Source organism: Elephas maximus, chromosome 1, assembly GCF_024166365.1.
Source record: "Elephas maximus indicus isolate mEleMax1 chromosome 1, mEleMax1 primary haplotype, whole genome shotgun sequence".
In the NCBI taxonomy this organism is placed as follows: domain Eukaryota; kingdom Metazoa; phylum Chordata; class Mammalia; order Proboscidea; family Elephantidae; genus Elephas; species Elephas maximus.
The window spans coordinates 13,804,573-13,830,234 of record NC_064819.1 but is presented as its reverse complement, the minus strand read 5'-3'; the positions used below and the strand labels follow the sequence as shown (position 1 = coordinate 13,830,234).

At 48.9% G+C, this 25,662-nt stretch overlaps 1 protein-coding gene across 2 annotated transcripts in view; it reads right to left on the bottom strand.

Annotated features, from left to right (window-relative positions):
- The window catches only part of PDIA5 (protein disulfide isomerase family A member 5), a 138,203-nt gene that overhangs the window by 58,502 nt on the left and 54,039 nt on the right, over positions 1–25,662 (bottom strand). For both annotated transcript variants that reach the window (XM_049878259.1, XM_049878251.1), the window contains exons 7-10: positions 23,241–23,301; positions 12,304–12,371; positions 4,215–4,306; positions 4,053–4,124 (exon numbers count right to left, since the gene is read on the bottom strand). In XM_049878259.1, coding sequence (XP_049734216.1) covers positions 4,053–4,124; positions 4,215–4,306; positions 12,304–12,371; positions 23,241–23,301 — 293 coding nt within the window. The remainder of the gene's footprint in view (positions 1–4,052; positions 4,125–4,214; positions 4,307–12,303; positions 12,372–23,240; positions 23,302–25,662) is intronic.

Sequence of the window (25,662 nt, the reverse complement as noted above, 5' to 3'; positions counted from 1 at the left end):
AAGGAGACTCAGGGAAACACAATAGAAACAAAAAAATTTCTTCAAATATTTCAGAAATTAGACTTGTTCTCTACGGCCTTAAAGAGGAGAACCAACACCACGTGAAAGCTCCAGAGAAACAGGTTTTTCCACCCAACAGAAGTAAGAACATTCTATCTATAGCAGGTGAGAAGGGAAGAAACCAGAATTGGGAGTCAGAAGACTTGGATGTGAGTTCTAGCTCCTCCACTTACCAGCTCTAGGCGCTTAAACAACCACTTGACTTAAAACATCTTTAAGAGTGCACATTTATGGTCCTGTCTCCATCCACCTCTCAGGTAGTAAGATAATGGATGTGAGATGCTTTGTAAATGTATCAAGTATTACCCAAACTTCCCTAGGTATCAAAACAAGGGTTTAAGCTAGGCTGAGTTAAATACTTCTGGAGGCGATGCAGAGATTAAGAGAAACTGCTGGGGTAGGTTTGATGACTTTTCACTTTCCTGTGACTCTGCTTGGGATTGAAGAGGGCAGTTCCCCAGGCTCCCTGGGCCTGGGAGGTTCACACACATCGGATCATTGTCTGAGGGGGATACACGTGCCATACACGAGAAGACGCGGCCCTGAGCATGAGACGTCAAGAAAGCTTTGTGTTTGGCTTTAGTTTTCTTCTGGCTGGTATAAAGACACTGGCACAAAACTCAGCCAGAAACGGGTAGCGAGGCCAAAAGGGATTTCCCTTACACCTCCACATGCCCAGCCCAATTCATTGGCAGGAAATCTGTAGAGAGGTGAATGAGAAACCAGGCCTGCCCCCCTCAATGTGGCCACCAGGAGCACCAGAGGGCACACTCCAGGATGAGAGGGGACAGTCATAGCTGATGTGATTGGTGCAGGTACCCCAGAGCCCTCACACACACTGATACCAGGGACTTCCTGCTCGTCTCAGACAGACCCCACCCTCACCTGGCCCACCCGAGTTGAAAGGCAGGATCTAGGTTTTCTCTCCTGGAGTTGGAAAGTCAAAGTCTCTGGGGAATTAGCCACGCCGGATTCACTCCACATCATGACAGCTGAGGGCCGATGGAGAGGCCCAGGGAAGAAGTACAGGGAAGCAGGGGTTGTGGGGAAAAGTGAGAAAGGCTTAAAATACCTGGTACATGGAAAGCCAGGTGCAGGGTTACATTTACGTAGCAGAAAAAAATTGGAAGGGAACTCCCAAAACATCACAGTGTGTTATCTTTGAGTAGTGGGGGACTTATCTTCTAACTATATTTTCAAGTTTTTCCATAATGAACATATCTTACTTGATTATCTTTAAAACAAGAAAAGATTTGGTAAAAAAAAAAAAAAAAAAAATCAAACCAACTGGTAAAACAGTGACCTTGTGTGATGGTTAAGTTTATGTGTCAACTTGGATAGGCTATGGTTCCCAGTGGTTTGGCAAATATTAGTCCAGTAGCTCTTCCATAATGTGGTCTAACACAATGTAATGTAATCACTTTCCATAATGCAATGTAACTTAATGGAATCAATCAATCAGTTGAAAAGGGAGCTTCCTTAGGGTGTGTTCTACCTCCAAACTATAAATAGATAGTTTGGCAGAACTTTCTCTTTCTTTACGCTCTTTCCATCTCCTGACCTTCAGATCTGGGACACAAGCCTGCAGGTGTCTCCAGCCCACCACCTGACCTGTGGATTTTGGACTTGCCAGCCCCAACAATCATGTGAGCCAGCCCCTGGAAGTAAATCAATCTCTCTCTCTCTCTCTCTCTCTCTCTCTCGTTTATATCTCTAAATATCTCACTGGTTCTGTTTCTCTGAGAGCTCTAAGACACCTTGGCGGGCCATGAGATTAGACAGCTCGCTGGGGGCCTATCAGAAGGTGGCCGCCCCACCCACTGCCCAAGAGCAGGCTGCAGTCTTGCCTTTGGAGAAGTCACCTTGACCTGTGTGCCCTGACATGGAGTGTTCACAGGTGGGAGGCTGCTGGGAGCGGGGCTGCCCAGGGAGACACAGATGCTCCCCTTCCCCTCCTTTCCCAGAGTTTCCCATCAACCATTGCACCCTGGATACTAAAGATGAACCAGAGACTGCTAAAAAGGTTTCCTTCCACTCGGAAGGGAAGAAAGTGGAGGTAGGAAGCATGGAGGGACCAGCCCAGGGCAGAATCTGGAGGCACCGTGGGGTGGGGTTCAGGAGGCCAGAGCAGAACCTGTGGAGGAGGCAGAGTGGGGGTGCACAGAAAGGAGAGGGGTGGGAACGCAGGGGGCATTCTCCAGTAGGGAGATAATAACCTGTCTCCCAAACTCCATTGATGTGATCTCCTCATCTAGGGTTAGCAGCAATTTGGAACACTCTTTTTTTTAAACCAAACCTTATCCTTCTAAAAAGATATGAAGGCATTTTGAAAACAGAAAAGGGTGGGTGGGAGGGGGGGGAAGCGGACAGATTTTATGCTCTGGTGACAAATGAGATTGCTATTTGTTGAAACCTTCTCCCAAAGCACAGCGAGATCTGTCTGGCTGGAGAAAAAAAGCACTTATTATCAAACGGAAAAGGAAAAGAGGAAGCGAAGGCCCAGGTTAAGACAATGAACACATGATGACGGGGAGATGTGGAAACACTTCACAGAAATAAAAGACGCTATGCAAACATGGTGCTATCACTTGGGTTTTATCTCCAGGACTCCTGGGAGTGGACAGAAGACTGAGATTTTCAACCTTTAGAAGTCTAACAGGTTTTTTTTTTTGGCACGAAATCCACCCTCCTTTCCCATTCTAAAAATACACATTTGCAAAATCCATATCTTTAGGTAACTAATTCTCATGTCCCCAAGGGCATCATGTCAGTAAGTATCTGCAGTGCTGGTGGTTGGGGGGAGGGAGCAACACAGACCAGAACTCAGAGGAGGCCCAGTTCCAGGGTGGGGAGCTGTCTGAAGAGAAGGGATCCCACCCAGGTCATCCTGCCCTGCTACTTGTCAGCTGTATGACCTTGGGCCCTCATCACTGTGCCTCAGTCACCTCTTTTGTAAACGAAGCAAAATGACACCTTCCTCACAGGGCTACTCTGAGAATCACACGAGAATCCACTAAAGTGCTTAGAACAGTGTCTGCCACCAAGCAAAGCCCCAGAGATGTTAGCTATTGTTCTGAGCTCTGAGCACAGCAAGTGCCGAGTGGACGACGCGCCATGGGGCAGCGAGGGCAGGGCTGGGCGCCCAGGAGTGGTGAGGGCTGGGCTGGGACGGATGGGGAGGCTTTGAAGGGTGACAGGTGAGCTAGCTGTTAAAACACTGGTAAGGTGGGACAGGAGGGTGACGGACCAGGAAGGAGCAGGCAGCGGGTCTAGCACAGTAGGGGGCTTCCAGAGGAGGATGATGGTGATCTGGCCGGGGCATGGGGTGGGGGACTGGCTTTCTAAGGGTCAAATCTCAGGCTCTTCATGTTATCACGTGGGGTCACAGGCAGCTATGAGGATCCATCAAATGAAGCAGAGTCTGGGAAGAATACTCTGCAAACCCATGGCATTAGAAGATTTATTTCTTGGTAGCCTCACAGCACCTAATACAGTTTTGTGTTTAGAATAAGTGTTCAGTCAACAATTCTACCTTCAGAGAGACCTGCAACAGAAACTCTCAAACCTGACGCTCTGGGTGAGAAATATCTCTATCCATCAGATTAAAAGGCATATTTGAGATCCGAGAAGACTTCAGAACCTCCCTGCCTACTCTAGGAGAGCTGACAGGCTTAGTGGCCCCTCTCCCCAATTCCAGGCCGCAGGGAAGGGGGAGAGGAGATGGACTCCCCATCCAACACGCCAGTTAGGGTCTGGTCATCACAGGCAGTCACATCAAGTCCTCACAACTGCTGTACCCTAAGCTCGTAGAGCTCCCCATGCTGACCTAACTCAACCCACAAACAGCTGTGCAGGCAGCGCAACGGTCTTCTCCCCTTCCCCATCCTCTTCTCTGCCCTCAACCAGAGCCTGGAGACCCCCTGGACCACCCTAGGCCCAGCAAAAGCCCCTCCCTCTGGGCACGTACCCCCTGAAGCTGACGCCCGACTTACTTCTTCAGCCACTCCACAATGTCCTCAGCGGTGGACCCATAGTTGTCATACTGGAACAGAAATTTCCCTTTCCTGTGAACATGGGGAGACAAGGCGGACTCAGGAGGGACATGCCTGCCATCGGGGAGGAAGGCGCACTGCAGCAGGGAGATGGGGACTTACTCAAAGTAGCAGATGGTGGGGTAGCCGCGTACATTGTATTCTTCCTTGATGTCTTCAAATTCAGAGGGGTAGACGTTCATCCCAGCCAGCACCTGGTGGAGACGGAGAACAGCCTTGTCTACCTCAGCCCTCAGATGCCCCTCCTCTTGTCCATAAGCTGCCTGTCCAACTGTTCCTGGTACATCAGGCGAGGCCTCACAGACCGATGTGCACCTTGGGGCAAGGAGGCATGCTAAACCAGCTGGGGATTTGATAATGGCACTCTGAGACAGCCAGACATCTGGGCCTGAGTGCTGTCCTCCATATAGGGTTCCCTTTCCCCTGACCCACAGGAAGAACCAAGTCAGAAAAAAACGAAGTTCTGAGGGTTGAGGAAGAAACTTGGCTTGTTACCAAGCTCAGACAGGCCCTTAAAGTGGGGCCATTGCCCCGCAAGTATATGTTTTGCCTTTTTCTCTCCCCTTGTCAACCCAGGCTGTCCTATTCTCCTCGTTTATGGAAACAAGAGGCTTCTGTACACCACTTATCCACTCTGCAACGTCCTTGGACACATTCCTGGATGCCTCTCGGCCTGTCCTCAGTCTGTCCATGGAGGCTGGATGCAGAGTGTTCTCTGACCTCACAGCTCGGGTAACTGTTGTGAGGTGGTTGTGATCTTCCATGATGACTCCCCTCCCACGCCTGCCCAGCTTTCCTCCTCCCTGCAGGCCCTGCTATGCCTCCCCAGCCCTGAACTCCTGCCTGTGGCCATCACTGACAGCAGGGTTTGACCATAATCTCACAAGTCCGAACATGTCCTGGATTCTGGAATTCACCTATCTGACATCCTTGAATTGAAAAGCAGAATTTTACCCATCATGTTGTGTTACTGATGACACAGCTAAGTACTAAGGACACCCCAGAATACAGAGTCACGTTGTTAGGGTCTGAACTGTGTCCCCCAAAAGTATGTGTTAGAACCCTGACTCCTGTACTTGTGGATGTAATTGTTTGGAATGCTGTTTCTTTGTTATTGTTGATTTGGCCATATCCTGACCCTAATCACTTCTGAGTGACACTAGGAGCAGCCAGACACAGAGACCAACAAGCACAAATGCGGGAAGATAGATGCCATGAAGATCGCCAAGGAACCGAGGAACGCCAAGGCCACAGAAGCTAAGAGACAAGTATCCTCCCCTGGAGTTGACAGATAACCTTCCCCATAGCCATGCCCTGAACTCAGACTTCTTAGCCTCCTAGGAGCCTGGTGGCATGGTGGTTGATCACTCGGCTGCTAACCGAAAGATTGGTGGTTCAAACCCACCAGCCACTGTACAAGAGAAAGATGTGGCACTCTGCTTCTGTAGATTTACAGCCTTGGAAACCCTATGGTGCAGTTCTACTCTGTCCTACAGGGTCGCTATGAGTCAAATTCGGTTTTGGTTTTTTAGCCTCCTAAACTGTGAGAAAATAAATTTCTGGTTTTTAAAATGACCCACTGTGGTATTTCTGTTACAGCATCACTAGGTAACTAAGAGGCCCCTTAAACCCCTCATCTTCTAAAACAGGTACCTTACTCCCTAGGGCTGGGTCAGGGGCCAGGAACGAAGGCTCTGAGCCCATTCTCATAAGAGTGGGTACAGAGAAGGAACAGACAGAGGAAGGCTGTTTCATGAAGCAGGACAGCAAAGAAGTGAGGGTGGGGAAGTTCAAAAAAGCCAGTAGCAGTTACAGAAGCAGAGAGATGACACCCAGGAAGCTGAATTCTAGCAATAGTACACAAGGATGCACAGGGGGGAAAACCACGGCTTCAGTGGACAATGAACTTGCTTCTACTCATGAGTTACATGACCCTTGGCAAGTCACTCACCCTCACCAAGGTTCCTTGTTTGGAAGATGTGGGGATGAGACCCCCAGGGCTCTTAAGAGAACTGAATGACCTTTTAGCACAAAACTGGGCCTCTCCAACCCTACAAGCTTCTAAATATGTCTTTCCAATCATTTCAAGTACCTAATACCATGGCTAGCATACAGTAGGCACACAACTAATGCTTGCTAGATAATTGACTTTTTCCCCCCAGCCCATTTTGGAATACTGCAAGGAATACGGAGAGAATAAGCCTGTCATTGAACTTACTAGAAGTCTTGGAACCCTCTAAAGGTCGTTCTGTTCCTTTCCCCAGACTGATTCAGCAGCCAGCCAGTTCCAGTAACATCTATTTTAAGGTTCTTTTTCTATGTCTAATGGATCTCCCTAGTGTCAGGGGACGTTCAGCACAAGACTAATCTCCCAAAGCCTCCTCTTTCATTACATCACTTCCCTGCACAAAACCTTTCCACCCTACTGAATACAGGGAAAGTCTAATTCCATGCACAAAGCCCTTCTGGTCCTTATTTCCGTTTTGTATCCTTCTTTCTCACAAAACCCTTCATTGTCCACCTGCTAGGGGACAGACCTTGTACTCCCCCAGGAATGAGATCATCTGAGAGGTCTGCACCGGGAGGGGGTTGGACCACTGCCTCCTAAGGCAACTTGCAGAGCACGAGGGTAGGGTACCACAGTGCCAGGAACGTGGACTAGTGGGGGCAGAGGCCTCTGTTTGAACCCTGACACCCCACTTAGTACATGGATTTCCTTGAACAAGTCACAGTTGCCTCTCTGTCTCTCGGTTTCCTCTTCTGAAGCTACCTCACGTGAAGAGTAAATGAGATAATACACGCAGACATCTATAACACTCAGAATGTATGAGCTATTTTTATCAATAGTTCTAAGAGGTTCTCAGTAGAGGGTCAGTGAAAGAGGGGAAGACCCTCAGTGAGATGGATTGACACAGTGGCTGCAACAATGGCCTCAAACACAGCAACAATTGTGAGGATGGTGCAGGACAAGACAGAATTTTGTTCTGTTGTACATGGGGTCAGTATGAGTTGGAACCGACACAACGGCACTTAACTACCTAACAAGAGGTTCCCTCCCTCTGCTCACATATCTAGAACACATGCTGAGCCTTCCTGATGGCCCACTTTGTGCCCTCTAGTCCCTTTGCTTGGGATGCCCCACTCACCACCTCTTGGCTACCACTGAAGACTTATCCACTGTTATGGATTGAATTGGGCCCCCAAAAAGACATGCTGAAGTCCTAACCCTAGTATCAGGGAATGTGATTTTAGGGAAATAGGGTTTTTCTCTGCAGACGTTATCAGTGAAGTTAATAACATCATACCTGAGTTGGTTGGGCCCTAATCCCTCTGAGCGCAGTTTTGTAAAAAAGGAGTCACACATGGGGGAAAACAGACACCACGTGACGATGGAGGCAGCTGCATCTACCAGCAGCACAAACACCAAGGGTTGCCAGCAGCTACCGGAGCTCGCTTGGAGACAGGATGGAACGGTTCCTCTCTCAAAGCCCTCAGAAGGAATCAACATGGTCGATACCCTGGTTTGGACTTCTAGCCTCCAGAACTGTGAGAAAATAGATTTCTGCTCTTACAGCCTTAGGAAACGAAGACATCCACCCTTAGACGTCAAATCAAATCTCACCTCTTGAGGCAGCCGTTCCAAGCCACTTCTGCCTGTGGTGAATTTGTAATTCTCCATGTTTTTATGGCACTTTTGTACCACTTTAGGGATATTTATTAGTGAGACCATCTTTTTTTTTTTTTTTTTTACTATGTGTAAACACTTTGTGGAGTTGTGAAGCTGAATGAAGCAAAACACTGGTTTCAATCTGAGGAAAAGGCCTGGGTTGAGCCCCGTGTGCTTGGGGCCATTCCGTTGGCATGACTCGCTCTTAGGGTTCAGCCCTTCTGCCAGGAATAACCACAGAAGCTTCAGGAAGCAGAGAGCATGTGAGCTACCACTCAAATGGGGGTAAGACTTCAACAGAAGGACATTCTGGGAAGAGAAAATGGAGGCAAAACAAAGCAAGATGTGGCTCAAGAAACGGCAGGCACTTCAGTTAAACTGGGCTGTAAGATACCCAGAAATAAGTGGTACGAAAGAGACCGGGCCAGGCAGCTGTGGTCACTCTGGAAGACTTTAAATGCCTCAGAAACAAGGACTTTATTCAGAAGGTGATGGAGGGCCTCGTATTGAGGGTTTCTGAGTAGGAGGTGATACCACCTCAGGATGGGCTGTAAGGGAAAGTGGGTCAGGGACTCAAGCTGGCAGCCTATGGCAACATCCCAATGTGGGCGAACCAGGGCTGGAATCCAGACAGCCAACAGGGAAAGGACAAAGAGACACAAAAGGAGAGAGATACGATAGCATCCAGCAAACAAGGCATGTTGGTGGAGGTGCCTGAGGTATTCGTGAAGGGACCTGAGGGGAAGCAGGTAGCCTGCCAGATGGAGAGATCTTAAATTTTACTTTAGATGTCCTGTATTTGGGACACAGGGAGAAAAATCCAGACTGATGTCAAACAGGCAGACTGACAAGTGGTCCTGGGCTAAGGGGAAGGACTCCAGCTGTACAGAGTTACATTTTGTTGAAGCTATGGGCACATGTAAAATCACTGGGGGACAAACCCAAACAAGACAAGGAAAGCGCAGTGCCTGACCCCTGCTCCAACGTGTTAATGAGAAAGAAGACAGTGGAAAGCAGGCCCTCAGGAGTGTCCCCATTTGGTGAGTGGAAGGTGTGCAGAGCAGTGGTCGAAGTGTGGGGGTCGATCCTCTGTATCTGTGCAATGCTCTGAGGTCACAGAGCTGTTTCCACACCCAGGCTACTCCAACCTCATAACAACCCAGTGAGGTGGGCAGGGCTGGCATTATCACCCACATTTCACAGATGGGGAAACTGAGGCTCCAGGGCCAAGGAGCTGGCTCAAGACCTTCTGGCATGTTATTGAGAGCAGCACCAGACCTGATCTGTACAAATCTGTCCCCACAACTGATCCATTTCACCGTGTTTACTGGCCCACCAGGCCACGGTTAACAAAAGACTGGGCAAAGCCCACGGGCTCAGTATGGACGTGGGTAGCCGGCAAGGTTGGGGAGAGGTGCAGACGGAGACGGGCTCCTTCCGATGGCTGCCCTGAAACAGGGAGCAGCAGGGCAGCTGACAAGGACGTCAATTAGCAGGAATATGGGACAGGCACCGATGAGTCACCAGACGTCAATGACAGCAAAAGCGAGGCAGGTCTGAGTTTGGAAAATGGCAAAGGCTGTGCATCCTGACCTGGCCTAGCTCTTCCTTAATGGTATCATCAGGCTGGCCACCTCCCAAGAAATCTGGAGAGGAAGATTACTGACCCTTGCCGTGGACATGGCCAGCCAAAAAGGGCTCAAAGATGTCGGCAATGAAGAGGAGACAGGAGGTGCTAATTCAGCTGGAATTCAGAAGGCGGGGAGAGGGAAGCTTTTGATTTCTGGAGAACAGGCCATCTGTTACTGCCACCTCTGCTGTGCAGGAAGATAGACGGGAATCGGTATCTCCAGTCGCCCGGTCCCTCCGGCCCTGCCCCCCGTTCCTGAGGTGCTGCTGCTATAGCCAGAGCCCTGGCTCCAGAGGCCTCCACACAGCTGGTGGTACCTGCTGTGGCCAGGGCCCTTCCCCCTTTATGTAGCTGGTAAAGGTCAGGATTTTCCAAAGGTGCTTTTCTGAGAAACTATGGCGGAAACAGAACAAACAAACCCCAAGCAAGAAAATACAAAAGCAAAAAATAAAACAAAACACAGAAGTTCACACAACACACATGCCTCACACTGAGGTAGCTAGTATCTGGCCACAGGTGGGCTTCCCCAGCAGGGCTCTCCAGGTACAGGGACAGCCCTACGATCTTTTCTTTAATGTTGTCTTGGGAACCAGAAGGGTATTTTTATATTTCTAGATCTGGGCTCAGGGCAAGAGAAGCAGGTACTCTTAACCATGTAATCTTCAGGGTTGACCCTGTGAGCCCAGGGCCAAGAGGGAAAGTCCCCATCCCACAAGCATCCTTCCCACTTTCTCTGTCTCCGTCCTTAACAAGTAATGATTTAAATTCCTTTAAAAAAAAAAAAAAAGAAAGAAAGAAGGAAAGGAAATACCACTCCTAATGTAAATATAGAGTTTAAAACACAAACACACCGAGGAATGGTAAGCACACAGTCACTCATTCACTCACCAGCACAGATCGGGAACCTATTAGGAGCTGGGCCCTGTGCTATGTGTGGAAGAAGGAAATATGAATCAGCTTCAGCTCCTGTGCCCCAGAAGCTCACAGTGCAGTGGGCCAGCCATGTCATAGTCACTATCAAATGCGGAACAGAGTGATCCGGGACAAAAGCAGAGACAGCCTGACCTGGCCACGCATGGCAAGGACAAGCTCTGCGGGGAGGAGGGTTAGGCTGGACGGATGCTGAGCTTGGCAGGTGGGCATGGCACTGGCTGAGGATCACCGGAAGGGTGCACATGACTGGCATCGAATCCTTTTCTGCTTGGGTGGGGCCAGCGAGGATCATTTGCCATCTTATTTGGGATGAGACCTGTTTACCTTCCACCGCACCCGAGAGTTTGGGAGGTGAGCTGAGCAGTTTTCTAAGTAAGCGGATGCAGGTAGGGAGAACACTGGGTAATTAAGTCGTTTCTCCAGGCAAGATAATCTTAAAATATGGTATCGGTATCTACTGAGGCCCCAAAAAAGTCATGCGAAACTTCCCCAGCGTGATGTATGTGTGCCCCAAGGCCACACGTCTCCAGGCAAGTGACTAAAAATTCATTAGTGAGAAACACACATGACCTTAGTCTCTCCCAGAATGAGGTCAGAATAGAAAGCATCCGTTCTCTGCAACCCAATCTTGCAGCCGGCTAGCAGGGCTGCCCCGCGCTCAGGTACTGCCATGTAAACTTCTTAAGTTGACTTTGAACTAATCGCCAACTTCATTTGATCCATAGAAATCACGATGCAGTCTCAAGATCTAAGAACTCCCTCCCTTAATGGGACTTTCGCCGGCCCCACCGAGATGCCTCTTCCCCACAACCTCTCATTAAAGGTGTGTGGATTTTTCCATACTCCCTAGGGAAGCCAGCAGCTGTTTCTGTTGCCAAGAAAATAAAAAGAAAGAAGCCCACTACTACTCAAAGCCAAAAAAAGCCAAACCTGTTGCCGTTGAGTCAATTCCAACTCATAGCAACCCTATAGGAAAGAGCAGAACTGTCCCAGAGGGTTTCCAAGGAGTAGCTGATGGATTCAAACGGCCGACCTTTTGGTGAGCAGCCAAACACTTAGCCACTGTGCCGCCTAGGCCCCTCTGCTACTCAGGGTAAGTGCAAAAATGGACGGACACACAGCACAGAGGAAACAAGCCTGGCAGGGTAGAGGAAACATGGACAGTCACCACTGAGCGACTGAGTCCCCTCCCCTCTTCTCATCCCTTCTCTCCTTCGGGCCTTCAGGTCCCTGGCCTCACTCTATCTCTCTGCACCATCCTAAGGCTCCTCCTACTTCTCTGAAGGACTGTTCGTAATGGCTCCTCGTCCTCCTCCTGTCCGCTAAACGTGGGCATCCCTAAGATACACTTGTCTCTCCCTGGCCGGCCTCCCATCTCTCTACAGGCTTCCTTCGGAGAATGCCTGCAACCGCAGGTCTCCAGCTCTCCGTCGGCACTTGCCTCCCTCTTCTATGGTTTCCATTTTTCCTGCCTCACAAAAACCATGGAATCTGAGGAGGCCTGGACAGGAAACTGCCTTGTGAGCCTGCTTTGTGCTTCTGGCCTAACACTGATGTCACTGTGCCCCCTTCTTTGCCACTGGGCTCCCCAGTATCTGCCTCAGGAGACTAACCCCAATAATTACAGACTCTTGAAGTTCTGCATTCAGACCCTGGCCTCCTGGTAACACCCTGTGTGACTCTTGCTGGTTTCCTGACCACTTCACCATGGCCTTCAACATGGGGCAAACTCCCGGTCCCAGCAACTCTGTGGAGTTCTCAACTTTCACAGAGAACAGGTCTCTCAACCGCATCCAAGGCTTCGTTTCAGAAATGGCCCTGGTCACGGGTTCAGCAGCAGCAGGGTATGTCCTCATCACTATTTCAAAACCTGTCCTCTTCCTCTTCCCGCCACCTCCCCAGGTGAGTGAGAGAGGAGCCCGAAGGTGCTGGGCCTGCCGGGCACACAGCGCCTCACTTACGGTGTGGCCTCGAAGCTCGGTGGCAGCCTTCTGGAAGTGTGGCATTATCCTCTTGCACATGCTGCACCCTAGTCACACGGGCAGGAGAAAAACCAGACACGGTTACCAGTGATGGCGGGGCCCCTGCTCTCCGCCTTCCTCCCCCCCCAACACTCCTCCAGCCTTGAGAAGCTCAAGGAAGTCCCGCAGCCTGTAAATAAAAAAAGCAATAGGAGGCACCCCCACTAGAATGGCTAAGATCAAAAAAACAGAAAACAACAAATGTTGGCAAGGATGTGGAGAAATGGGGACCCTCATCCATTGCTGACAGGAAATGTGAAATGGTGCAGCTGCTGCAGAAGATAGTTTGGTGGTTCCTCAAAAAGTTAAACATACTAACAAGCAGCCATCTAAGATGCATCAATTGGTCTCCACCCACCTGGATCAAAGGAGAATGAAGAACACCAAGGTCACACGATAACTATGAGCCCAAGAGACAGAAAGGGCCACATGAACCAGAGACCTACATCATCCTGAGACCAGAAGAACTAGATGGTGCCCGGCCACAATCGATGACTGCCCTGACAGGGAGCACAACAGAGAACCCCTGAGGGAGCAGGAAATCAGTGGGATGCAGATCCCAAATTCTCATAAAAAGACCAGACTTAATGGTCTGACTGAGACTAGAGGAATCCCGGCCGTCATGGTCCCCAAAACTTCTGCTGGCCCAGGACAGGAACCATTCCTGAAGACAACTCATCAGACATGGAAGGGACTGGACAGTGGGTAGGAGAGAGATGCTGATGAAGAGTGAGCTACTTGTATCAGGTGGACACTTGAGGCTGTGTTGGCATCTCCTGTTTGGAGGGGAGATGGGAGGGTAGAGAGGGTTAGAAACTGGCAAAAGTGTCATGAAAGGAGAGACTGGAAGGAGGAGGCGGGCTGATTCATTGGAGGAGAGTAAGTGGGAGTATGTAGTAAGGTGTATATAAGTTTATATGTGACAGACTGACTTGATTTGTAAACTTTCACTTAAAGCACAATAAAAATTATTAAAAAAAAAAAGTTAAACACAGAGCTACCATATGACCCAGCAACTTCACTCCTACGTACATGCCTAAGAGACTTGAAAGCAGGGACTCAAACAGATGCTTGTACACCAATGTTCAAATAAGCTAAATGTTCATCACCAGATGAATGGATAATGCAGTGCAGTGAATTACTTAATATGGCCCTTTCAATCATGTATGGTCTTGTAACTCCCATACAATGATGGGGTGGATCCAGAAGACAAGGTATATGGAGCCCCAGTGAGGGGATTGGTCAGTTTTGCCATTCCACTAGGATGACTTAAAATGAGCCATCCCAGAGTGAGGGGAGCCTCACTACCACCAACCAAGAAAGAAAAGTCAGGAGTAGAACATGTCCTTTGGACCTGGAGTCCCTGCACTGAGAACTTCCTAGACCAGGAGACAGAGAGAAAGCTGTAACACCAGAGATGATGCAAGATGGTGAGAAGCAGTGGCAGCAGAACCAGCAGACTAGCACGAGATGGCGCAGTGGGCTTCCCAGGCGATAAGAGCAAGGTGGCTGCAGTGGGTGTACCAGCCCATTGGGTGAGAGAACTGAGAGCCTTCAGGCAGGAGGCTTCCTGGAGAGTGGGGTGCCTCTGGGAACTTACTGGTGGAGCTAAAGAGCTTTGTAACATTTGCCCAAGCAGGGCAGAGGCCAGGCCCAAGAAGAGCCAAGGGCCAAGGACTGAGAGGGGAGGCCTGTCCCGAGAGGGCCGAGAGGAGCCTGTCTTCAGGGGGCCAAGAGGAGCCCTGCATGGCTACGGAGCTGAGAGAGCTGTCCTGCACTGAAGAAAGGAGACTTCGCCTGCATGCTTCCTGATCCTGATCTCGAATTGTTGCCTGTTGATTTTGATCCTGAGTTGTAACCTGTTACTTCCCTAATAAACCCCGTAAGTGTGAGTACGGTCTCTGAGTTCTGTGTGGCCACTGCAATGAATTATCAAACCCAGCAGGGGAGTAGAGAGTGCCATGGGAGGGATGGCTGGTGTCAGAATTAGTAAAGAGGTTGGAGGGTAGAAGTGTGTTTGACCTCCACCTCATAGGGGTCAGCTTTGGGTTGGCGCTAATACTGATCTTGATTATCCACCCTCCCTCCTGTGAAGTTAGGCGAGGAGGTCTGATGACCCCACGCGATTTTTACGGATAAACAAAATGTGGTACACATGTCCAATGGAATATCACTCAGCCATAAAGAGAAGAGAAATCCTGATACACGGTACTACATAGATGTACCTTGGAAACATTATGCTGAGTGAAATGAGACAATCACAAAAGGACACATATCGTATGACCTCTCATATGAAATATCTAGACTAGGCCAGTGTATAGAGACCAAAGTTTATTAGTGGTTACCAGGGGTGGGAAGGAGGAGGAAGGCGGGATTACGGTTTAGAAGTACTGAGTTTCTGTTTATGGTGATGGAAATATGGCAACAGAAACTGGCGATAGGTGCACAATATGACTAGTGTAATGGGTGTCACTGGAGCCCTCGTGGCGAATGGTTAAGATCTCAGCTGCTAACCAAAAGGCCAGCAGTTTGAACTCACTAGCTGCTCTCTGGAAACCCTGTGGGGCAGTTCTACTCTGTCCTATGGGGTCGCTATGAGTCAGAATCGACTCGACAGCAATGGTTTTATGGGTTAATGGGTGTCACTAAATTGTACACGTGGAAAATGTTAAATTGGCAAATGTTATGTTATATATATTTTTACAACAATGAAAAGAAAAAGGACTAAAAGGCAGAGGCCTAGCCCTTGAAGAGCCTATGGTCTGGATGGCCTAAGACAGGACACAAGGCCTGGAAGCCTCTCAGCAAATGTTTGACTAAGTAACATGCTGGGAACAACTGGGGAAGAACGAGCACTGAATAACCTAGAGCTTGCTGTTAATGAGCTTGCCAGGAATTCGGGGCTCAGGATAGGTGTCAGAAAGGCAATCCTCTTCACGACATGCACTGTGAACACAGCTAAAAGCCCCCCTCACTGCCCAGTCAGGGACCGCAAATTAACCCAAATCAAATGCCATTAAGGAGAAAAAAAATCTGACCACAAATCCAATGAATGATTTTTGTGCCTCTTTTCTCTAGTTTGGGTTCCACCCAGAGGTGCTGTGGAAGAATGACCTGGCGATCTACTTGTGAAAAATTAGACACTAAAACCCTACAGAGCACAGTTCTACTCTGACACACACTGGGTCACCATGAGTGGGCGTCGACTTGACAGCAACTGGAGAGAGAGAGAGGAGGCAAGCCGCCTGTGGAAGGTGCCGGCTTTGGCCTCATGGACAGGACCAGAGTCAGGACACCAGGGTCCTAATCCTCACTTGATTTGCTGGATGGCCTTGACAAGTCACCTCCTCTCTCTGGGCTCAGTTTCTTCTTCTGGCAAATGAGGGGGCTGGACTGGCCCCTTCCAGCTCTGCCCTTCTAGGATTCTGTGATGGCTTTGGCTCAGCCCTATCTGGGGTTCTGAGGTCCCTCACAGTCACATTCCTCGCTTGGGTGGTATGCCCGTAGCCTTGGGGGCTCGGGGTCAAGAGAGCCAGGCCTCAAATATCCACTATTACTTCAGTGTGGCCTTGCTTTACACCCACCTCTTCCCTCAACCAGAGCAGGCCCCGTTTCAGCACTGAACCCACAGGCCATGGAAACCAGCTTCTTCAGACACAGGGGTTTTAACACACCAGGCTGTTAGCCAGTCTGCCAGCCATTCTGCAGCAAAGCACATTTGAGGCACATTTGGAGGGTGCAGGATCCAAAGCTGCCTGTGACCACGTGTCAGGCTGCTGGTTCTCGTCTCAGTGCGACCACGTGGCCGCCGCTGACAAGCTCTGATCCGCGTTTAGCTAGTGCCTTGGCAGGCAGGGAGCTGACAATCCAGAACAGAGAACTGCTCTCCCCACTGGTGCAGACTCAGACCGTGGAGCACCAGGAGGAGGTCAATATTCCTCCCAGACTACCTGAGCCTCCCTCCTCCAAGCCTCTTGGACCACACACAGATGCAGAATATTTTGACGTGAAACTCCAAAAATGCCCCCAGGGCCCCCCTCCCTGATATTCTTGCCTGGTAGATGGATGGAAACAGACAGACACACACAGGCACCTCGGTTCACATCATCAGCTCAGGCTTAGAGCCAGGAGAGGGAGGCGAGAAGGAGGCCAGCCTGCAGCACCATCCCACGGCGTCTGCCCTCACAAACAAGATGTGCCTCTCTTTACTACCGGCTACCACGGCGCAACCACCACAGTGGCATGAAGGAACAACTATGAGTGTGTCAGGGGCACTGCTCCCACCGTGGGGATTCCAGGACAGCGTTGAAGCAGGACAGTAACACCAGGCTCTGCGGGATGCCCGTTCTCCAGCAGGTTCAATAAGCCAAGCTCTGCTGGATGCCCGTTTTCCAGCGTGGAAGCACCAGGTAAATGCTGTGCTATAGAGAAAACAGGAGACCACCCAGCAGGAGGACGGGGCCAGGCTCTGGGAAGGAATCAGGGCTGCAACTCCCCTCGACCACGCTGGCCATGGGACCCTGGCAGGTGACTTAAGCTGTCCGAGTCCCAGCTTCCCGGCCTGTGAAGCAGACACAGTACCTGCCCTCAGGCTGAGGGTCAGAGACAGCACCTGGGAAGCAGGCAGAGCCCAGCAGAGCCTGGCGTGCATTGGGCTGAGTGCAGCACAGGGCCTGAGTGTTTGCCTCCAGGTCTGTGGGAGTGCTTCCCAGCAGGGAGAGCAAGAGGACATGTGAAGCCTCTTGATCCAATCCTCATCCCCTCCTTCCAAGTAGGAGTGACTCAGTGAGATGATGGCAGCCTGACACCCACAAGGCCACGGTTATCCACCAAGCCTTTCACTTGCCACCAGTCCTCACAGGTGTGGCCTCTCCTCCAGCTCTGCCTGTCTGCAGCCTGTAGCAACATCACCCTCCCCCCCAACACACACACACACACACACACATGCAAGTGGTAAGTGAGCCAGCTGTCCCTGTGGACAGGGGCCAGCAGTGCTGAGTGGAGAAGTTATAGTGGAGCGGAGGGAGGTGATGAGGGAGTCATATGAAGCTACAAGTCAAGTGACAGTATCCAATTTAACTTGCCCCAAAAGAGAGCTGACACTGCTGACCCCTGGCTGAGTTAATCTTTCACAAGATTCAGGTGGGAGACAGGAGAAAAAGTAAGACTAATTATAACCCTCAAGCCCCCAAAGTCAGAGCAGTCAGCCTTTTGATTTTCTCATTAATTCACTCAACAATAACTGAATAAGCAGTAGGTCCTGGGGACCCAGATTCCCTGTCACAACTTAAGGCCCCACTGCCTTTGGGTTCATTCAGCCCAAACATGATCACAGGATCAAAGTGTCTTAATGGACCTCCCAGTTAGGGAACTGCCGTTTAACCCAGGAGGAAGCTGAGTTGTGATGCTAGGGAGGCTTGATCAGAACAGCAAAATAAAAGCATTAACTTGTCTCATTAGGGTTTATCCAGGACCCAGGAGGCCATCCAATCTCACCTCTCAACCCCAAGTTTGAACCCCGAGTTTTCTACTTCCCCATGACTGATATGCTATGACATAAAAAGGAACCTACCTTGCCGCACCCCAGCTTTCTACTCTATAAAGGTAATAACTAAGCTCACATCTTCTGCTGCTGCAATGCGCAGGGTGGGCGTCCTGCCAGTCAGCCTGAGGGAGTGGGTGGGGGGAGATGGCACATATATTCAAGCAGAAACTGCTAGTGAGCCACCTATTAAAACGATTAACCAGTGTCATCATACTGAAATCATCCCTATAGCATGATCCTGCCTTGCGATATGTACTGTCTCCTCTTATACATTCTGTTTTACTGTTTCATTTAACAAATTGCAGTGCAGTGAATTACTTAATAGGGTCCTTCTAGCCATAGTCTTGTAAGTCCCACGAAATGACTGGGTGGCACTATGCAAATGAGGTGCTTGTGGCCCACCAAGGGGATTAGACAGCGTGCTAATAATGTAAATAAGGTGCATGGTAACCTTGTGGGGGTGGGACTATGCAAATAAGGTGTATGGAACGTTAAAGAGGGGATAGTCAGTTGTGCCATCCTGCTAGGCTTAACAGTCAATTCCAGAGCAGAGGGGGACCTACTACCACCAAGTAAGAAGAGTCAGGAGTGGAGCACGTCCATTGGACTCGGGATCCCTGCACTGAGACCTCTTAGGCCCAGGAGACAGCGACAGAGCTGTTAACAGTGGACACAGCGAGAAATGATGAGAGACAGTGGCAGAGAAATGGCAGCAGCAGAGGCAGCTGAACCAGGAAACCAGCAGGGGACGGCAAGGTGGGCTTGCCCACAGAGCAAGGTGGTTACAGTGGGTGAGCAAACCCATGGAGTGAGAGAGCTGAGTGCCTTCAGGCAAGAGGCTTCCTGGCAGAGTGAGGTACCTCTGGGCACTTACCAGTGGATCTAAAAAAGCTTTCTAACACTTGCCCAAGCAGGGCAAAGGCCAAGGGACCAGAGAGCAGCGTGCCTATGGGCATGGCTGAGAAGCTGTCCTGATTCAAGAACTCTGTCCTAAGCATTCCTGAACCTGAATTATAAGCTGTTACCTCCCTAATAAACCTTATATTCGTGAGTATTTTCTGTTGAGTTCTGTTTCGTCATTGCAGCCAATTTTTGAACCCAGCAGAGAAGTAGAGAGTGCCATGGGAGGGATGGTTGGTGTCAGAATTGGTAAAAAGGTTGGCGAGTGGAGGCATGTTTGAACTCGGCCTCACAGGAATCAGCCTTGGGCTGCTGATCTTGATTCTCCTTCTCCCTTGTGAAGTTAGAGGAGGTCAGATGCCAAAGCCATGCCATTTTTACACAAATGTATTGAGTGCAGACTATGTATAGAGGGTTCAGAGATAAACAAAAGGATGCCACAGCCCTCTGGGGGCTGTCTAGGCAGGACAATTCCTAAAGCAATTCCTGACTGGGGTAGTCAATAAGAGCCTTCTGAGGAGAAACAAAAAGGGGTGAAATCAATTAATGGATGTTAACGAAGACAATGCCCCAGACTATTCTCGCGCGAGCTGGATCTAACAGGAAGTGGGACGCCAGGGCCTCCTCCTACAGGCAGGCACACCCTGGGGCCAGCAAGGTGTCAGGGGAGGAGGCCAGGGCCTGGGCACATCCGCAATCAGAACTCAGCTGGGGAGAGGCCGTGACGGTGAACAAGCCACAGGCCTAAGTTAGGCCAAAGAGGAATCCGGCCAGTGGCACTTGGTCACCAGGGTAGAGATGAGAGGCGCCTTTGCTTAAAGAACTTCTCAGGCAGAGGCATTTGAGAGCAGCTTCAAAGAGCAGGCAGAACAGTGATGGTACAGCCTGCAATACTCACAGGTGCCAGGGCACACTCACCCCACCACGGACAATACCTAAACAAATGGGCTGGGCTGTGTTCCAATAACGACTTATTAAAGAGAGGTAGCCAGACCATGGGCCATAGTAGGAATAACCAATAATTTTTAAATAAAGTAGAATAGAAAAGATCAGCGCCAGAACACACAATACAGTAAGTCAGCACAGCTTGACCCAGGCTAAGTCAGATGCTTCCTAGACACATCCAAACACCTTGGGGGACTGACGTGCCGGGGCTAAGCGCTGGGGACCATAGTCTCAGGAGATATCTAGGTCAACTGGCATAACATAGTTCATAAAGAAAATGTTCTAACTTACACACTGCCGGTGGGAATGCAAAATGGCACAACCACTTTGGAAATCGATTTGGATCTTCCTTAAAAAACTAGAAATAGAATTACCACATGATCCAGTAATCCCACTCCTTGGAATATATTCTAGAGAATTAAGGGCCTTTACATGAACAGGTATATGCACACCCATGTTCACTGCAGCACTGTCTACAATAGCAAAAAGATGGAAGCAGCCAAGGTGCCCATCAACGGATGAATGGATAAATAAATTATGGTATATTCACACAATGGAATACTACGTGTCAATAATGAACAGTGAGGAATCTGGGAAACATTTCATGACATGTAGGAATTTGGAAGACATTACGCTGAGTGAAATTAGTTGCAAAAGGACAAATATTGTATAAGACTACTATATAAGAATTCAAGAAATAGTTTAGAGAAGGAAATATTCTTTGATGGTTTCGAGAGTGGGGAGGGAGGAGGGGTGGGAGGGGGTATTCACTAATTAGACAGTAGATAAGAACTATTTTAGGTGATGGGAAAGACAACACACAATACAGGGGAGGTCAGCACAACCAGACTAAACCAAGAGCAAAGAAGTTTCCTGAATAAACTGAATGCTTCAATGGCCAGCATAGCAGGGGCGGGGTTTGGGGACCATGGTTTCAGGGGACATCTAAGTCAACTGGCATAATCAAATCTATTAAGAAAACATTCTTCATCCCACTTTGGAGAGTGGCGTCTGGGGTCTTAAATGCTAGCAAGCAGCCATCTAAGATCCACCAATGGGTCTCAACCCACCTGGATCAAAGAAGAATGAAAAACACCAAGGACACAAGGTAATTACGAGCCCAAGAGACAGAAAGGGCCACATAAACCAGAGACTACATCAGCCTGAGACCAGAAGAGCTAGATGGTGCCCGGCTACAACCGATGACTGCCCTGACAGGGAACACAACAGAGAACCCCTGAGGGAGCAGGAGACCAGTGGGATACAGACCCCAGATTCTCATAAAAAGACCAGATTTAATGGTCTGACTGAGACTAGAAGGACCCCGGTGGTCATGGCCCCCAGACCTTCTGTTGGCCCAGGACAGGAACCATTCCCAAAGCCAACTCTTCAGACAGTGATTGGACTGGACAAAGCGTTGGAGAGGGATGCTGGTGAGGAGTGAGCTTCTTGGATCAGGTGGACACTTGACACTCTGCTGGCATCTCCTCCGTGGAGGGGAGATGAGAGGGTAGAGGGGGTTAGAAGCTGGCAAATGGACACGAAAAGAGAGAGTGGAGGGAGGGAGCGGGCTGTCTCATTAGGGGGAGAGCAATTGGGAGAATGTAGCAAGGTGTATATAAGTTTTTGTGTGAGAGACTGGCTTGATTTATAAAATTTCACTTAAAGCACAATAAAAAAAAAAAAAAAAAAAGACCATGTTCTACACCCTACTTTGGTGAGTAGCATCTGGGGTCTTTAAAGCTTGCAAGCAGCTATATAAGGTACATCTACTGGTCCTATCCCATCCGGAGCAAAGGAGAATGAAGAAAACCAAAGATAAAAGGAAAATACAAGTCCAAAGGACTAAAAGACCACATGAACCAGAGTCTCCACCATCCTGAGCCCCGAAGAACTAGATGGTGCCTGGCTACCACCCCCAACTGCTCTGATAGAGATCAAAATAGAGGGTCCCAGACAGAGCAGGAGAAAAATATAGAACAAAATTGAAATTCACAAAAAAAGACCAGACTTACTGGGCTGACAGAGACTGGAGGAACACCCGAAAACATGGCCCTGGGACACCCTGCTAACTCCGAAATGAAGCCGCTCCCGAAGCCCACTTTTCAGACAAAGATTAGATAGGCGTATAAAACAAACAATAACACATGTGAGGAATGTGCTTCTTAGTTCAATCAAACATACGAGACCAAGACAACTCCTGCACAAGAGCAAGATGAGAAGGCAGGAAGCGACAGGAAAACTGGACAAAAGGGACACGGGAAGCCTGGGATGGAAAGGGGGAGAGTATTGTCATATTGCGGAGATTGCAACCAATGTCGCAAAACAATTTGTGTATAAATTTTTGAATGAGAAACTAATTTGTGACATAAACTTTCACCTAAAGCACAAGAAAATTGGAAAAAAAAAAGTGTCAAAGTGGATGGCAAGCAGTAAGGTAAGTATGCTTTTGTGAAACTTTTGTTTCAGTTTATTTACATACAACACAAGTTATGTATACTTATACTACTGGACAGATCCCTGGGTGGCAAAGACAGTTTGCTCTTGGCTACAGCTGAAAGGTTGGCAGTTCAAATCAACCCAGCAGCACCACGGAAGAAAGGCCTGGCAATCTGCTACCATAAGATTACAGCCAAAAACACCCTATGGAGCACAGTTCTCACTTCCCTGCCTCAGTTTCCATATCTGTAAAACAAGGAGCTGGATCAGAGCAGTAGCTTTCAAACTTTTTCACTGCATTTCACAGTATTAATAATATTTTATATTGCGATCTAGGACTATAAAGCCATTACTGACAAGTTGATTCCGATTTCATTTAAGTGAGAGACATGGCCAAGGTTGCTCAGCTCACTGGTGGCAGGGTGGATTAGAACTCAGGTCTTCTGTCGTTATCTAAACGTTCCTCCTGCTGTTCTCATGGCCTCTTGCCTCATACAGAGACTAAGCCCAAAGCCTGGGTCCCATTTCTCCCTGATCCTGATCCCCCAGTCCTCCAGGGTAGCACCAGCAGACGGACACACGATCCCAGAGCTAGACGCGCTGCTGTCCCTGATGGTGAGCAGTAGCAGTGACCAGGGTGCCAGAAGAGCGGCAGAGCCCAGGCTGCACCGGCATGGTTCCGCAGCACTTGCCAAGCAGGAAAGGACGCACGTGAGGTTTTGACATGTGCGAGGTCTTCGCACCCCCAGGAGGCCAAAGGACGGGAAAGGCTGAGGTAGCGGGAGGGACACACGTGCTGCTGGGAGGAGGTAAAGGAGGGCAGAAGGATGCCCACTCCAGTGGAGAGGAAAATGGATGTGGGAGCAGGAGGGGAGGACTCGCATGAAAAGGCAAAGACCAAGAAAAAGAGGTGCAGACAGACAGATGGGGGGCAGACATGATTCTGTGAGAAACAGGACCCGTTCCCAGTCCCCCGCCTCAGGAACCCTCACATCCCCCCAAAGAAACAGAACTATCAGCTCTGGCCCAAAGGGTGAAGTTCACTTACAGGGGGCATAAAACATCATCAGGAGAGGCTTCTCTTCCTTCTTCAGAAGCCGTCTGAAATCCTGAGGCAAAAGGAGAAGACAGACAGGTTACACGCAACACAATAATGTAATGAGCCTGCCCCCCGGGGACCCAGAGCACTGGAAGGAGCAGGGTGAGCACTTCAGAAATCACACGCGGGTCACCTGCACACCAGTGTGCACTGTAGCACTAGTCACAACAGCCTAGATGCCCATCAGCAGATGAACGGATACACAAAATGTGGTACACACACACAATGGAATACCACTCAGCCATAAAGAGAAATGAATCCACGCTACCATATGGATGAGCCTTGAAAATATTGTGCTGAGCGAAATAAGTCAGTCATGAAAGGACCAATACTCTATAATCCCACTTATACAAATAGGCAAATGTATAGAGACCAGAGTTTACCAGTAGTTCCCCGTGGTGAGAAGGAAGGGGGAAAGGAGTTATCGCTTAGGGGGCACTGAGTTTCTGTTAGCGGTGGTGGGATGGTTTGGAAAAGGTGATGGGTGTACAATATAATGAACGTAATCAATGCCACTGAATTGTACATGTAAAAACTGTCGAATTGGCAAATGTTTTGCCGCAACAAAAATAAAGAAATCATACACGACTGGTTTGGGGACTGTGGGAAGCTCAGAGATTATTCCAAACCATCCTCACCTACCACAGATTGGGAAACTGAGGCCCAGAGGGGACAAATGACTCTCCCAAGGCCGCTTGCTGGGATGAAATAGTCGGGACCAGACAACCAGCTTTACTTTCAGCTCCTTCTGAGCAGTTGAAAAAACTGCACAGTTATTTTTGTTATACGAGGCTGTGGAACAGGCCGTCCCTTCTTCCTGAGGTCTATGGGATGGTTTTGCTACAGTGACGGTGGTGTGTTCACATGAGCCGACTTGGCTAGATGGGAACTGGGTTCCACAGGATCTGTTCGTCACGCTCGAGGTAAGGCGGGGTTAACCCAGGCCTGCTACCTCTTCCACCTGCCTCCAGCCCCACCACCATCAACGTCACTGAGAGCCCATCGCGCACACGGGTGAGGTATACCCTGCCCTGAGGAGGTGCCAAGCTAAATGCATTCATAGAAAGCTTAGAACAGCACCTGGCATGTTATTACACAATTAATTCTTAAGTAAACAACATAAATATAAAAGGAAACAACAGCACTGAAGTAAAGACTGCAGGGTACGGCTGGGCTAGAAGACTTCTTTGACCAAGGGCCAGTGATGTCCGGGAAAGAGCAAATCCCTCAAGGACTGCAGGAAAGCACCAGGGCAGAGGGTGGCTTGATTAAAATAAGCTCCTCTAACTAATTTCCTCAGGAGAAAATGAGAGGTTTCTCTTGTTTGAAAAAGAAGGCAAACGAGAGAGAATTTCAAAACACAGCGTTCTGGCAGCAATAGGCATTGGGTAAAATGAATGATGGTCCATCTCACACAATGGGACACTACAGCATCATCACGACCCGTGTCGGAGAATATTTCATGTCACGCTAAGATGCGCCTGTTGCGTGAAGTGGAGGAAAAAGCAAGTTACGAAACAGCAAATAAAATGTAATGACGTTTTTGTGAGTGGAATATTTATGTATGCCTCATTTTTTCACATTGAGAGCCTGGAAGGCTACAAAAAAAAAAAGAAAATCAGCAGTGGCTATTTCTCAGTGGGACCACGGTATGGGGTGTTATTTTTTATTTTATGCTTGAGCTACATTTTCTAATTTTTCAACCATGAACGTGTATTTACTTCTGATCTTTCAGTTAAATAAAAAAAAAAAAAAGGTCACAAATATTTTATGAGAATTGAAAACGTTTTATAATTACCTCTGAAAAGGTTTACTCTTGTTTATATAACTAGAGGGATAAGGCATTCATTTTACAACAGAATGCCAAGATCCTTGGCCCTGAGGAAGGGTGCAGGATGTGAATACTTTTAAGGTGATTTTGGGGGGATCCTTGGACATAAAATCTGGTAGAAGACCTGAGAAGAAAAGGGTTTTCTAAGCCTGTAGCAATTCGGTTTCATACCCTGCATGGTAACAAATATTATCTTCAAAGCCTCTTGATTACCTTCAATAAGTATGGAATTCTAAGCTTACAGACATGAATCGGCCATTCAAACTTGAATTTGGAACTTTTGGTGATTTTATGAGAGGATCCTAGAAGCAGAAAAACTGCTGTAGCCTTACACTTCTACATGAGAGAAAATATCACAGAGTGTAATGACAAGAGGATTATCCACAGGGGTGAAAAAAATATTTTTACTTAAACATCCTACAGCGACAGAACAACCTTAGGAGTTTCAGGACGTGAATATTTGGCGGAGGGCACGCGGCAGGCAGCCGCTTTCCAAGGAGGCCGAAGACCTTTCCTCTCATAGAATCCAGGCAGGAAGAA